General features: G+C 57.3%; 1 protein-coding gene across 3 annotated transcripts; it reads left to right on the forward strand.

Moving 5' to 3' along the window:
• Nucleotides 1-1,289: 1,289 nt before the first annotated feature.
• On the forward strand, nt 1,290-12,230 carry GRM2 (glutamate metabotropic receptor 2). Of its 3 annotated transcripts, XM_069473678.1 has the most exons (7): nt 1,290-1,373; nt 3,079-3,664; nt 6,086-6,929; nt 7,574-7,741; nt 8,671-9,746; nt 11,244-11,424; nt 11,667-12,230. In XM_069473678.1, exons 4-7 carry the CDS (start codon nt 7,675-7,677, stop codon nt 11,738-11,740), a joined length of 1,398 nt encoding a protein of 465 aa, XP_069329779.1. In that variant the 5' UTR covers nt 1,290-1,373; nt 3,079-3,664; nt 6,086-6,929; nt 7,574-7,674; the 3' UTR covers nt 11,741-12,230. The 3 variants fall into 3 exon arrangements, with proteins under 3 accessions (XP_069329779.1, XP_069329777.1, XP_069329778.1); XM_069473676.1 differs by lacking the exon at nt 7,574-7,741 and having other exon boundaries at nt 6,086-6,923; XM_069473677.1 differs by lacking the exons at nt 3,079-3,664; nt 7,574-7,741 and having other exon boundaries at nt 6,632-6,923.
• Nucleotides 12,231-13,165: the final 935 nt, after the last annotated feature.

Consider the following 13,165-nt stretch of genomic DNA (forward strand, 5'->3'; position numbering starts at 1 on the left):
GCTGCCACCTTGTCTTCCATTAGTGATTGGGTATGTGTTTGTTTGGGCTTGATGTGTCTATTTTGTTTCAAAGCTGCATTCTTTCCAAAGCAGTGGGGCACTGGGTTTCTGTGTCCAGGGAAAAGCTTGTCCTTGGTGATGCCCCCTCCCCAACTGCCACACACACATGTGGGGGTGTGTGCCTGAGGGGCCTGGGCCTGGCATATTTTTCAGCATGTGTCTTAGCTGGCCTTGCTTCCACTGACACCTGTGGAAGAAAGGGCAGTGCCAGGGAAACGTGTGTAGGGATGCTGTGCCCCTTAGCACTTGTCAGTACGTGTACATGTTGGGGGCAGATAGCACAGGCCCTCACATCCCCCCCAAATCCTTCAGCATAGTCTGGCACTACAGCTTATTCACCACCCCCTACCCAGGGGTGTCCTTCCCTATCCTGCTGTGGGAGGGAAGAGTCAAGAGCATCTTCTCAGAGCTGTCCTCCCTCTGTTCGGGCTCCAGCTCTCGCTTCCTCCTACGCAGCAGCCAATTCCAGGAGCCTTTCTCTAGCCCCCTCCCCTCCCAGATCCCCCTGCCAGCCCCAGTGTGTCCCTCAGGGTTGACCCTAGTTCCTGGTTCTGCAACCCCTGCCTCCCATAGGTTGATATCTCTTTGCCATAAATCCCCTTTGCACAAAGGAGTGGGGATTAGTGGGTGGGGGTAGCAGCTTTAAAGGTCATCTAGGGAAGGGAGACTCCATCCTCCTCTGACCTCCCCTTCCCCCAGTCTTACTCCTGGTGACTCAGGCCCAGGCTATCATGTGGGGCTGAAGACACCAAGCTGAAGTTGCTGGGTGGGGAGGATGAACTCCACCTGTCTCTCACTTGCCCCTTTACCCATCCTCTGAGACTCTAGGGGCCAGCTCTGCCGCTCTCAGACGGGAAGCCATAGCACCATGCGTACCTCTCGGGCTCAATGACCTTACCCCCTGCCCCCGCTCCCTGTTCTCTGGGACCACAGCCTGGTTATGGGGCCAAAGGGGCCACGAGGCAGCTGCCCCAGCGCAGAGGGAGAGCGCCCGGGGATTCAGCACCACGAAGCGGACAGCTCTGGGCCCGGTGGTCCGGAGAAAACAGGAGTAGCTGGAGGCTGAGGGCAAGGAGCGGTGACGGTGCCTGGAGGGAAGCGGAGGCCGGGTTGGGAGCAGGAGACCCGGAGTGGGGAAGCACGGAGGAGGGGCTGGGGGCGGGCCGGGGCCGGGGGCGGGGCGGGCAGCGATTGAAAGCGGCTGGGCGAGCTGGCGGGCGGAGAGCGCAGAGCCAGCGAGCGAGCGAGCGGGAGCCGGAGCCCGGCGCCGCGCTCCACTCCGATTCTCTCCGCGCCAGAGCCGGGCGCGCCAGGTAGGGTGAGCCCGTGGTGCCGCGGCCACTGCCAACCTTTTCCGCCCTGACCCCACGTCCCGGTGCTCTGCGGGCCCTCGAGTTCTGGGGAGCCCGGGCCGGGCATCCAGACGGCGCTCTCTGGGAGCTCCGGGAAGCGGGAAGACAGCCCCAGGCGTCTCACCTTTCTTCCCTAGAGAACGCACGCCCTGCATCGCGCTCCCCCGTTCCTCCTGCTCCAGCGTCCTCTGGTCCTTCTTTCTGTCTGTGCCTCCGTCTTTGTCTCAGCCTTTTGGGCTTGCTTGCTCCCTGCCCAGATTTTGTGGCCCAGGCCCCCAGCTACCCGACTCCTGGGTTCTGTCCCCTTCCCTGCCTCTGAGCTTCTGTTCGGGCCTCCCCTGTGGGAGGCTTGTGGTCTTGACTAGTTTTGGCCTCAGCCCCCATCTGGGTTCCTGTCCCCATCTGTGTTGGTCTTTATCCCTGTTTCTCTCCTGTTTGCCCGGTTGAGCTGCTGCTTTTTGGGTCCCCACAGGAGCTTAGTCTCCCTGCCCTGGCACCAGTGGGGGATAAGCTCTGGGGAGCTGAGGAGGCAAAGTGAGGAGCCCCAGTCTCAGTGGCCAGGACGTGGAGTCCTTGAACTAGTTGCTGCCCTTCTTCAGCCTCAGTTTCCTTTCCTGTTCTGAGGAGAGATGTGTATCCCTCTCTCGGCCTTTCCAAGCCTGCGTGATTGTAAGAGCCTGTGGGGGGGTGTTTGAGAAGGCAACTGGGGTACAGACGACAGGATGCAGAGTGGCAGAGGGAGGGAGGGGTCTCTGAGGGTCAGGGCCAGGGTGGACAGAGCCCCGAAGCTGACGATGGAGAGATTGGAAATGGTGACTTTCTCTGCTGGGTTTGGAGTGAAGAGAAAACGGAGGCACAAAGTCTCAAACAGCCTGCTACATAGAGCTAGGGAGTCCAAAACTCTCACCCGCAGCACTGTTTGGAGACTCTGTCCCCACCCCTGACACGCACACATCCTCACATCTACTTGCCTCATTGACTTAGGACCTGTGGCCACTTGGGTACCCTCTCTGGGGCCAGCCGTTCCACCTTGCTGTCACTCCCAGGGCTTAGGGTCTCTATTCCTTCCTCAGTCAGGACACTCTGGGAATGGCTTTTTAAGAACTAGAGGCTGGGACCCTTAGGTGCTCACCTGGGCTCCAGTCTCCCCAGGAGGTGGAGGCTGTTCAAACACTTAGAGACCCTTCCCTGTCTTTTCCCTGGTGGGTCCTCAGACAGCAGTGCCCCCTCTCTGGAAATTCAAGGCTCAGGATGGGGACTGGGCCTCTATGTTTGTAACTCTGATATGGCCTCTGTTGCAAAGGTATTGACCTCAGGGTCCTGTGGGTTTGTGCAGGTCTTGGACACCTTCTGTTTTACAGAAGGCTAGATGTTGGCTGGGGTCTCCTGTCTTCTGCCTGTGCCTTCACTCCTTGCCTCCCTCCCCCACTGCTGAGTTTGGTAGGGGCACAGGGCCCATCTCCAGCCCAGATCAGGACAAGGCTGAGAGGTAGGCCCAGGGGTGTCCCAGGAGCTTCTCAGCCTTGTTAGTGACACCACCCCCTCCCTGGCTCCTGAGTACCTGGGAAACGGGTGTGGGAGAAAGGGGAGGCAAAGTCAAAAGGGGCAGCTGCTTCCAGGTTCCACTTCTCCCTGTCTGTTTGTCCATCTCTCTATCTTTCTGCAGGAGCTGGGTCCCTTCTCATCTCTCTTCCTGTCTGTCCTTTCTTGGTCCCTGTTTCCTCCTCTCTTTGCCTTTGCTGCTTCTATCCTCATCCCCTGGAGACCCAGGTCTGCTGGAGCCATCCATCCCCTTTGGGGCCATGGGATCGCTGCTTGGGCTCCTGGCACTGCTGCTGCTGTGGGGGGCTGTGGCTGAGGGCCCGGCCAAGAAGGTGCTGACCGTGGAGGGGGACCTGGTGCTGGGTGGGCTGTTCCCAGTGCACCAGAAGGGTGGCCCAGCAGAGGACTGCGGTCCTGTCAATGAGCACCGTGGCATCCAGCGCCTGGAGGCCATGCTTTTTGCACTGGACCGCATCAACCGCGACCCGCACCTGCTGCCTGGCGTGCGCTTGGGTGCGCACATCCTCGACAGCTGCTCCAAGGACACACACGCCCTGGAGCAGGCACTGGACTTTGTTCGTGCCTCGCTCAGCCGTGGTGCCGATGGCTCACGTCACATCTGCCCTGACGGTTCTTATGCCACCCACGGTGATGCTCCCACTGCTATCACTGGTGTCATTGGTGGCTCCTACAGTGACGTCTCCATCCAGGTATGTGGAGGCTGCCCAAATGGGGAGTGGGGAGGGAGGCCAGAGGTGGTGACCCAGAATTCCCACTGATCAGGGGCTCCTGGGCTGACATGCATTGGAAGAAGAACTAGAAGCTTCCTTTCAGTAGTTTTGTTACAGAAGACTAAGAAAGTGCCCTTGTCACTTAATGGGGCTGCTTTTTAGAGATTGCAAGAGAAATACCCCACTCCCACCACATATAACCCTGATTTTAAACCATGCTGAAAGGCTTAAATTAGCCAGGCCTCTGGAGTCAGCCCTCTGGATTTGAATCCTGGTTCCCGTGCTTACCAACTGCATGACGCTGGGCAGGCTATTTCTCTTTCTGTGTCACGGTTCCCTCCTTTCCAACTTTTAGGTCTGTAGTGGAAATTACTGAGGTGACACATACAAAGCATGTTTTAAAGGGTTTGGCAAGTCATAAAGGCATAGTCAACATTAGCTGCTCTTATTATTAACCCAGTTTACAGATGAGGAAGCCAAGGCTCAGAGAGAGGCATGCCACAAGTCAAGGCAGTGGCGGAGGAGAGGTATGAAATCAGGGCTGTCAGCCAACGGCCCCCTGATCTGTCAGATCGTCTCTCCCTGGATTGGAGAGGGGAGGACGGAGAGAAGCTAGGAGTGGCCAGGAAGAGAAACAGGAGGAAGAGAAGGGGGTAGGGGAGAGAGTGTCCTAGGGTCTTCAGGGGTTACAGGATTTGAGGAGGTGGGAAGGTGGGGGAATCAGTGTCCCTCTCACCTCCTGCTGTTCCACAAGGGACCAGCAGAGGGTGCTCTGTTGCTCAGCTTCCGCAGAGGGTGCTGGCCCCGCTGGTGTCCCTCATCTGCTCCTTTGGTTGTGCCCAGCCGTGGTCCTCCCCTTCTCTGACTGGGTCCCACTTTTCACCCAGATCCCGGGCTTGACAAATGCCCTGCATATGCTGCGGAAGATGAGGCCAGAACTAGGATTGGGGCTGGGGGACAGAAGAGAGCCTCGGTTAGGGCCCCAGCTTCCTTTAAGAGGCTGGCTGAGGGCACTGCCATCAGGGATAGGGCCAGAACCCCAACCTGGAATGCTAGTTCAGAAGAAATGAAGCAGACACAGGAATCTGAACCATGGAATCAGCTTCTGGCCTGGGGTGGGGGAGGCCTGGCCACTGCCCCCACTGCTGGGAGTGGATTCTCTGTCCTGCTACTAGAGGTAGCTAGGTGGCAGCTTGGACAGGTGTAGCTGTGCCAGCACCTACATCTGCAGCCCTGGCTGGGGGCAGAGATGGGTGGGCAGCCTCCTACCTGCCGATGTCCTCAGGAGCCTCTGGGGTACTTTCCCAGTGTGCTTTTCTACTGTTCCCTTCAGGGCCCCATGCATTTATGTCTAGGAGCCCAGTTACCTCCTTGCCATCCTGAGCTGCCTGCCTCCTGGAGCAGGGCCCACACCTCAGCATTGGTCTGCTTTTCCCTTGTCCTGGTCAACACAAGGCCCAGCCAGGCTTCCTTAGGCCGTGCCTGCCTGTTAATGACTCCTCCTCATTCCTTGCCCTCTCTCTTGCCCATATCCCTACCATCTTCCGTATGCTAGGCAGTGTGGCTTCCCATGAATTGCCATTTTTATCTGCTCAGCAGGCAGAGATGTGAAACTGAGGCTCAGTTTGCCAACTCCAGGGACACAAAGGTAGAAAGGGTAGGAGTGGGCACTGCACCCTAGATGGTCACAGTCACAGCCTGTGTCCAGTTGGCAATACAAGACTTAGCCCTCTCGTGTGGAACATGGGCCGTGCTCTGCTTTCACCTACTCACCCTCTACCAGGTCCTTGGCTAGGCTCCACTCCTATGGGCAGCCCCGGGACTTGAAGGTGGGAGATGGGTTGCTGAGGCAGCCGATGGTAGAGCAGGGAACCTTGTTTATTTCAGGCTCAGGCATCCAGTGAAGACCAAGCCTCGGGCTACCAGGGCCATCGGACCCTCAGATCTGGGTCTCTCTTCCCGGGGAAGCTTTTTACTTCTTTCTCCATCATCCCATCAGGATTGACTCTGGCGAAGTGTTACCTGCCCCCAAACAAGTAGAGAGCTGAAGACCATCCAGATGCCATCTAGTGCCTCCCTCTGCCCCTGGTGTAGCAAAGTGCCAACCTCTCTCTACCCCAGGCCTTCCCTTGGCTCCCCTGCCATGTGTCTGAAGAGGGACAGCAGAGGCAATCAGGTGTGACTCAGGACCATGGTGCCTGGGCCCAGCGTCTTCTCTCTCCTAGCATTTGGGAAGGAGTAGAAAACTCTCTACCCCCAGGGGAAGACTTGTCAAGTCAGGATGCAGGCCTTTGCTGACCTTGTGGATAATTGACATAAAAGTCTGCTAGCTCTGGGGGATGCATCTGTCTCTCGTGTTTGACCTGGCCTCTGATCTTTCCCTCTCAAACCCTCCCCCAGGTGGCCAATCTCCTGCGGCTATTTCAGATCCCGCAGATCAGCTACGCCTCCACCAGTGCCAAGCTGAGTGACAAGTCCCGCTATGACTACTTTGCCCGCACAGTGCCCCCTGACTTCTACCAAGCCAAGGCCATGGCTGAGATTCTCCGCTTCTTCAACTGGACCTATGTGTCCACGGTGGCATCTGAGGGTGACTATGGTGAGACAGGCATTGAGGCCTTTGAGCTGGAGGCCCGTGCCCGCAACATCTGCGTGGCCACCTCGGAAAAAGTGGGCCGTGCCATGAGCCGTGCGGCCTTTGAGGGTGTCGTGCGAGCCCTGCTGCAGAAGCCCAGTGCCCGCGTGGCTGTCCTGTTCACCCGTTCTGAGGATGCCCGTGAGCTGCTTGCTGCCACCCAGCGCCTCAACGCCAGCTTCACCTGGGTGGCCAGCGACGGCTGGGGGGCCCTGGAGAGCGTGGTGGCAGGCAGTGAGGGGGCCGCTGAGGGCGCCATCACCATCGAGCTGGCCTCTTACCCCATTGGAGACTTTGCCTCCTACTTCCAGAGCCTGGACCCCTGGAACAACACCCGGAACCCCTGGTTCCGTGAGTTCTGGGAGCAGAGGTTCCGCTGCAGCTTCCGGCAGCGAGACTGCGCGGCCCACTCTCTGCGGGCTGTGCCCTTTGAGCAGGAGTCCAAGATCATGTTTGTGGTCAATGCAGTGTATGCCATGGCCCACGCACTGCACAACATGCACCGCGCCCTCTGTCCCAACACCACTCGCCTCTGTGACGCGATGCGGCCAGTCAACGGGCGCCGCCTCTACAAGGACTTTGTGCTCAACGTCAAATTCGATGGTAATGGTCTGGCTAGTGTTCATCTGCCTGCTGGCTCTCAGAGGATGAGGGGAGCAGGCCTTCAGGTTCCACTGCTGGGCTAAGAAAACAGCATAATGGAAGGAAAGGACTCTCTGGGGTCTGGTGTCAGAGCCAGGACAAGGACAGCTAGGCAGAGAGAACTCCAACTGGAGCCAGGACTGAGGTTCCACTTTCAGAGACCCTTCCAGAGAGTAGACCTCTGGCCTGGTCCTGCCACTTAAAGGGTCTCTGGCTCCTGCTTGGGCCTTGCCCTCTATCTCCTCTTTCCTTATCTTGCCGGGGGTGGAGACCAGAGGGCCTCAAGCCCATTCTCAGGCAACAGTGATCGTCAGAATCAGGGTGGGTTGAGGGTGGGCATCAGGATGACACTCTCTATATAAGGAAAATGCCTTTTCTTTTCTTTCTTTCTTTCTTTTTTTTTTTTTAATTTAGAGACAGGATCTCGCTATGTTGCCCAGGCTGGAGTGCAGTGGCTATTTACAGGCGCAATCATAGCACACTACAGCCTCAAAGTCCTGGCTCAAGCGACCCTCCTGCCTCAGCCTCCTGAGTGGCTGGGACTGCAGGCGTGCCATTGTGCCCGTCTTCAGGAAAATTTCTATTCCTGATCTTAAATTTTCTACTCAAAGTGGCCAAAGTCTCCTGAAATCAAAAGTTATTTTAATAAAAGTACCATTTTTAAAAAACATGAGTACTTCAGAATCATCACCATGCTTCAGGAAGAATCCCCATGGGAACAGTGGGAGAGGACGCCAGAGCTGACAAGCTCAGACACTGGCCCAGGGTTAAGATGAACAGTGACTCCAACAGGACTGGCCTTCAGAATTATGCTGAGTCAGAGTTGGGTCTGGGGTCCAGTTGGGTTCAGCCTGCTGGGCTTGAGTGGAATGTATGGTAGGGCTAGTGTTAGATTTTGAGAACTTTGAGGCTAGGTAGAAAGAACAGAGGCTTGGAGGATGTGGATTTGAATCTAGGCTGCACCATTCACTGATGGGCCCTTGCGCATGTCATCCGCATGCTCAAACCCCGAGTTCTCCCTGGGACCAAGGATGGCTGTAGTCCAGGCTCCTAGCCTGGCTGGGAGGTGCGAGGTTCATAGGTCAGGGAGAGTGAGGATGGAGAGTGGAGGTGATTTTCCAGCTGCTGAGCATATTCTGGTGAATGGCAGTGGTTGCAGGTGACCACTGAGGTTGGGGCTCAGTTTGCACTGGAATGAGTGTTAGGACTGGTGGGGACTGGAGCTGGGGTTGTTGTTGGTAGGATTAGTGGGACTAGGATTGGACCCAAAGCTGGATGTAGCCTTGGAGTCTCTGTGTTAAGTCTAGGGAGAGGGCTGTGGTAAGCATTGTGATAAAGTCGGGATTTGGGGCCTGGGTTGGAAAGTGTTAGATACTAGATCTAAGGTTGAGTGTGGGGAGTCATGGTCGGGGGGTTGGTGTGGGCATTAGGTTTGTGGAGATGCATGGTTCTTTAAGGCTGGGATTACGTTTGGGGATTTAGGGTTGGGGGTTGATGTTGGAGTTAAGGGTAAGAATTTGTTGCAATCTCTCATTTAGAAAAATGGCTGGGGTCAAGACAGGCTCTAGTGTTAGGGTAAGGTAAGGTTTAGAAGGGCTAATGATGGCCTTCGCTCTGGGGTTTGGGTTCCATGTTAGGGTGGGGGGCTGAGATCACATGAGGATAACCCACCGGTGCCACCTTCTCTTCTTTCCCTCCTCCGTCCCAGCCCCCTTCCGCCCAGCAGACACCCAAAATGAGGTCCGCTTTGACCGCTTTGGTGATGGTATTGGACGCTACAACATCTTCACCTATCTGCGGGCAGGCAGTGGGCGCTACCTCTACCAGAAGGTGGGCTACTGGGCAGAAGGCCTGACCCTGGACACCAGCCTCATCCCATGGGCCTCACCCTCGGCCGGGCCCCTGCCTGCGTCTCGCTGCAGTGAGCCCTGCCTCCAGAACGAGGTGAAGAGCGTGCAGCCAGGCGAGGTCTGCTGCTGGCTCTGCATCCCGTGCCAGCCCTATGAGTACCGGCTGGACGAGTTCACTTGTGCCGACTGCGGCCTGGGCTACTGGCCCAATGCCAGCCTGACTGGCTGTTATGAGCTGCCCCAGGAGTACATTCGCTGGGGCGATGCCTGGGCCATAGGACCTGTCACCATTGCCTGCCTGGGTGCCCTGGCCACCCTCTTTGTGCTGGGTGTCTTTGTGCGGCATAATGCCACGCCGGTGGTCAAGGCCTCGGGTCGGGAGCTCTGCTACATCCTGCTGGGTGGTGTCTTCCTCTGCTACTGCATGACCTTCATCTTCATTGCCAAGCCATCCACAGCAGTGTGCACCTTGCGGCGCCTCGGTTTGGGCACTGCCTTTTCTGTCTGCTACTCAGCCCTGCTCACCAAGACCAACCGCATTGCGCGCATCTTCGGCGGGGCCCGGGAGGGTGCCCAGCGGCCACGCTTCATCAGCCCCGCCTCGCAGGTGGCCATCTGCCTGGCACTTATCTCAGGCCAGCTGCTCATCGTGGCTGCCTGGCTGGTGGTGGAGGCACCGGGCACGGGCAAGGAGACAGCCCCTGAGCGGCGGGAGGTGGTGACATTGCGCTGCAACCACCGTGATGCAAGCATGCTGGGCTCGCTGGCCTACAACGTGCTCCTCATTGCGCTCTGCACGCTCTATGCCTTCAAGACCCGCAAGTGCCCCGAGAACTTCAATGAGGCCAAATTCATTGGCTTCACCATGTACACCACCTGCATCATCTGGCTGGCATTCCTGCCCATCTTCTACGTCACCTCCAGCGACTACCGGGTGAGCCACCTGCCACAGAGGGGGGAAGGGTAGGACACCAAACCCTGTTTCCTGGTGTCTTATTTAATCTACTGGATAGCTCAGAGGCTCCAAAGGTTAAATGCACGCTCAGAGGCCCACAGCTTGTGTGGACCCTAGGGGAAGGTGGGAGGGCAGAGTGGGGCCTAGGGAAATGGCCAGGGAGGTGGGGAACCTGAGTTAGAGAACTGAGAAGAGATTTCAGGACTCGGATGTCACCTGCCACTGACAGGTTGGCTGCAGAAGGGGTTGAGAGATGAAGCCTGGGAAGGCAGGAAAAGTGGATGAAGCAAAGGGGGTTGGGGAAGGAGGTCCAAGGTGTAGAGTTGAGAAAGGTTAAAGCAGGTGAAAATGTACCCGTCGGTGGCTTCCAAACACACTTGGTTCCAGCTGGCACTGAGTGTCTGAGTGGGTCTCCCCAGCTCCAATGGGCAATGGATACTTCAGATGGGATGGTCAGGGAAGGCCCCTGTGGGGAGGTGACAGACAAGCTGAGCTCTGAATGATCAGAGGATCGTCTTGGTTAATCCTCATGACTCATGACTCTGGAGTAAGCTCCATGGCTCTCCCATTTTACAGATGAAGAAACAAAGGCTCAGGGAGGTTCAATCTCTTGCCCAAGGTCTCAGCCTAAGAGCACAGAGCAGGGTCTGAACTGCAGGAAAATTGAGGTGAAAGCCCTGGAAAAGGCCCTTTCCCAAGGACAGAGGTGTGGTGGCACAGTGCCGGGGGCCAGGGACTGCTGGGCTTGGCTGCTCTGCTTGCACCTGCTGGGCCACCTGCTTGAGTGGTGGAGACCAGGGCTGGGGAGGGAATCTGCTCTGACTCAGCCTGCATTTGCATATGATTTGCATTTGCATGCCAATCATAGGCAGCTACAGTCTCACCCGGGACACAGTACCCACACATGCATGCTCACGCATGCACTTGTGCACCAACACACACATACCTGCACACATGCAGATACACACATATACCATATCTCCACATGCACACACACATGCATGCACACATGCTCCCTGGCACACGTGGTACACACACATTTCCCTGCCTATACATGCATCTGTCGTCATGCATCACATACTCACACCTACACACTTATACTCACACACATGTATACACTTAACCTCATACATGCACCCACACAGATATACACACATCTACATGCACACCCTCCATACATGCATCTCCCCCACACATGCACACACCCCCATGCGTACATTCACCCCTGCATGTCCACCCCCTCAGCTGGACCTCTGGTCTCCCTGGGAAAATAGTCCACTGAGGCTGCCCCTAGGGCTGTACCCAACCTTCCTAGAAATCCTTTGGGACTTGGCACATGGATCGCGGCCCAGTGCTGGATGCTATGGTGTCCCCCACCCTTTCCCCACAGCCCAGGCAGGGAGTCTGGGGTCAGGTCCAGGCCTTTGGGACAGACTCATCCTGACCTGCGCCTGCTCACCCACTCACCCCCTGCAGGTGCAGACCACCACCATGTGCGTGTCAGTCAGCCTCAGCGGTTCTGTGGTGCTTGGCTGCCTCTTCGCGCCCAAGCTGCACATCATCCTCTTCCAGCCTCAGAAGAACGTGGTTAGCCACCGGGCACCCACCAGCCGCTTTGGCAGTGCTGCTGCCAGGGCCAGCTCCAGCCTTGGCCAAGGTTAGCGTCCTGAGCTCCCCTTTCCACCTGTACCCTCTCCCACCCTAGCTCCTCAGGCATGGGGGCCACTCCTCAGTTTGCTGAGATTTCTTGTCTAGGGGTGGGGTACCCCCCCAGATGACGTGACAGAAGAGGTGGGGAGAGAAGGGGTGATGCTTCCCTCCCCAGCTCTGCTTCCCCTGCTGCCTGTCCTTCATGGAGGGCCTCAGAGTCAGCCCCAACCTCCAGCTTCCTTTTCCTAGGCTCTGGCTCCCAATTTGTCCCCACTGTTTGCAACGGCCGTGAGGTGGTGGACTCAACAACATCATCGCTTTGAAGACCCGACACTCCTGCCCTGACATGGCTGCTCCCTGGAACCCAGCGCAGACCCGCGTGCAGGGCCAGGAGGAAGGTGGCTGGAGCACTGCAATAATGTCCATCCCATGTTCGCCCCCAAAGTCACTTACCCACCTACTTGCCCCAACCCTTCAGAGTCAGAAGTCAGGGGCCTTGGCCAGGGAGCCTCTGCAGTGACCACCAACTGCCCTCGCAGCTGTGTCTCCTCCTTGCCAGCCCCCGGGCTCAGAGGGAAGCGAGCCAGGGTCCACTCTGCCCTGGAGCGGGGTGGCTGAGGACTGCAGGCCCCAATCCCGACCAGCAAAGGTGCTTCCAGCCCAGCCCCTCCCCAATTCTAGGGCCTTTTTTATTTTTTATATAAGTTACTCTGGGATAGGGAGGGTGGTTATCGTGGGGGCCGTCCCTCCCTCTGCACAGTAGTTTGTCCTGTGGTTTATTTTGTATTACCTGTAAATAAAGTGTCTTTATTTAAAAAAAAAAATCACTCTTTGCCCTGGACCCAGGGAGGCCCCTCACACCCTCCTCAGCCTCTCAACCTTCATCCTGCTAGTGTTTGACTCTGCTTTGTGCCCAATCCTAGGACCTGCCAGCCACCAAGGCAGACCCAGCCCTGCCTGGAGGGGGAGATGGAAAAGGAATAAATCATGTTCCCTTAAAAGGAGCCACTGCAGACTGGCCCAGGCACTCCTGGGTGAGGGCAGGAGGTTTAAATGGACAGGTCCTCTGGCTGCCCAGGGGAGAGGTTTCTCTGGGGATCCTGCCTCCAGGACAGTGTGGGTGGTGGGGCAGGAGGGGCAGCTGGCTGTGAGCCCGAGAATGGTAGGCTTGTCCATGGCTGGCCTGCCTGGCATTTGGAGGAGCCATTGGCCAGCCGTATGGAGCCAGGCTGAGCATTTGGTGCAGAGGGAACAGGAGGCATGTTCATGGGACCTGGCACACACGCAGCCGGAAAGAGCTGTGGCAAGGGAGGGTGAAGCAGGGAGGGCAAAGGAGGGTCAGGTGGACAGGCCGCCTGCTGTCAGGCCTGGTACGGAGTCAGGGAAGGGGGCCTTTCTCCAGTCCCCGGTGGAGCTCTGGCCTGGTGGACGGGTAGAGGAGCCCAGTGCCCTTGGGCACCTCCGGCATTTGCTGTTGGGGCTCACCAGCAGAGGGCGCCAAGGTGCGCGGCTCAGGCCTGGCAACAGCTGCCATCACGTGGCCAAGGGCACCCGGAACCCAACCAGCAGAACATGGCAGCCTCGGGGGAGCCCTGAGACTGCCCGAGCTCTGAGGGACAAGGTCCTGTATTAGGGGACGTGCAGGCCAGGGACACTTGTTCTCTCTGAGTGAGCTCATTTACATCAGGCTGGCAAGGCTGTGAAAATCTAGGTTTACAATTTGAAAAATAGAAACAGAAAAATGAAAA

The sequence above is a fragment of the Eulemur rufifrons genome, chromosome 7 (assembly GCF_041146395.1).
Source record: "Eulemur rufifrons isolate Redbay chromosome 7, OSU_ERuf_1, whole genome shotgun sequence".
Lineage (NCBI taxonomy): Eukaryota > Metazoa > Chordata > Mammalia > Primates > Lemuridae > Eulemur > Eulemur rufifrons.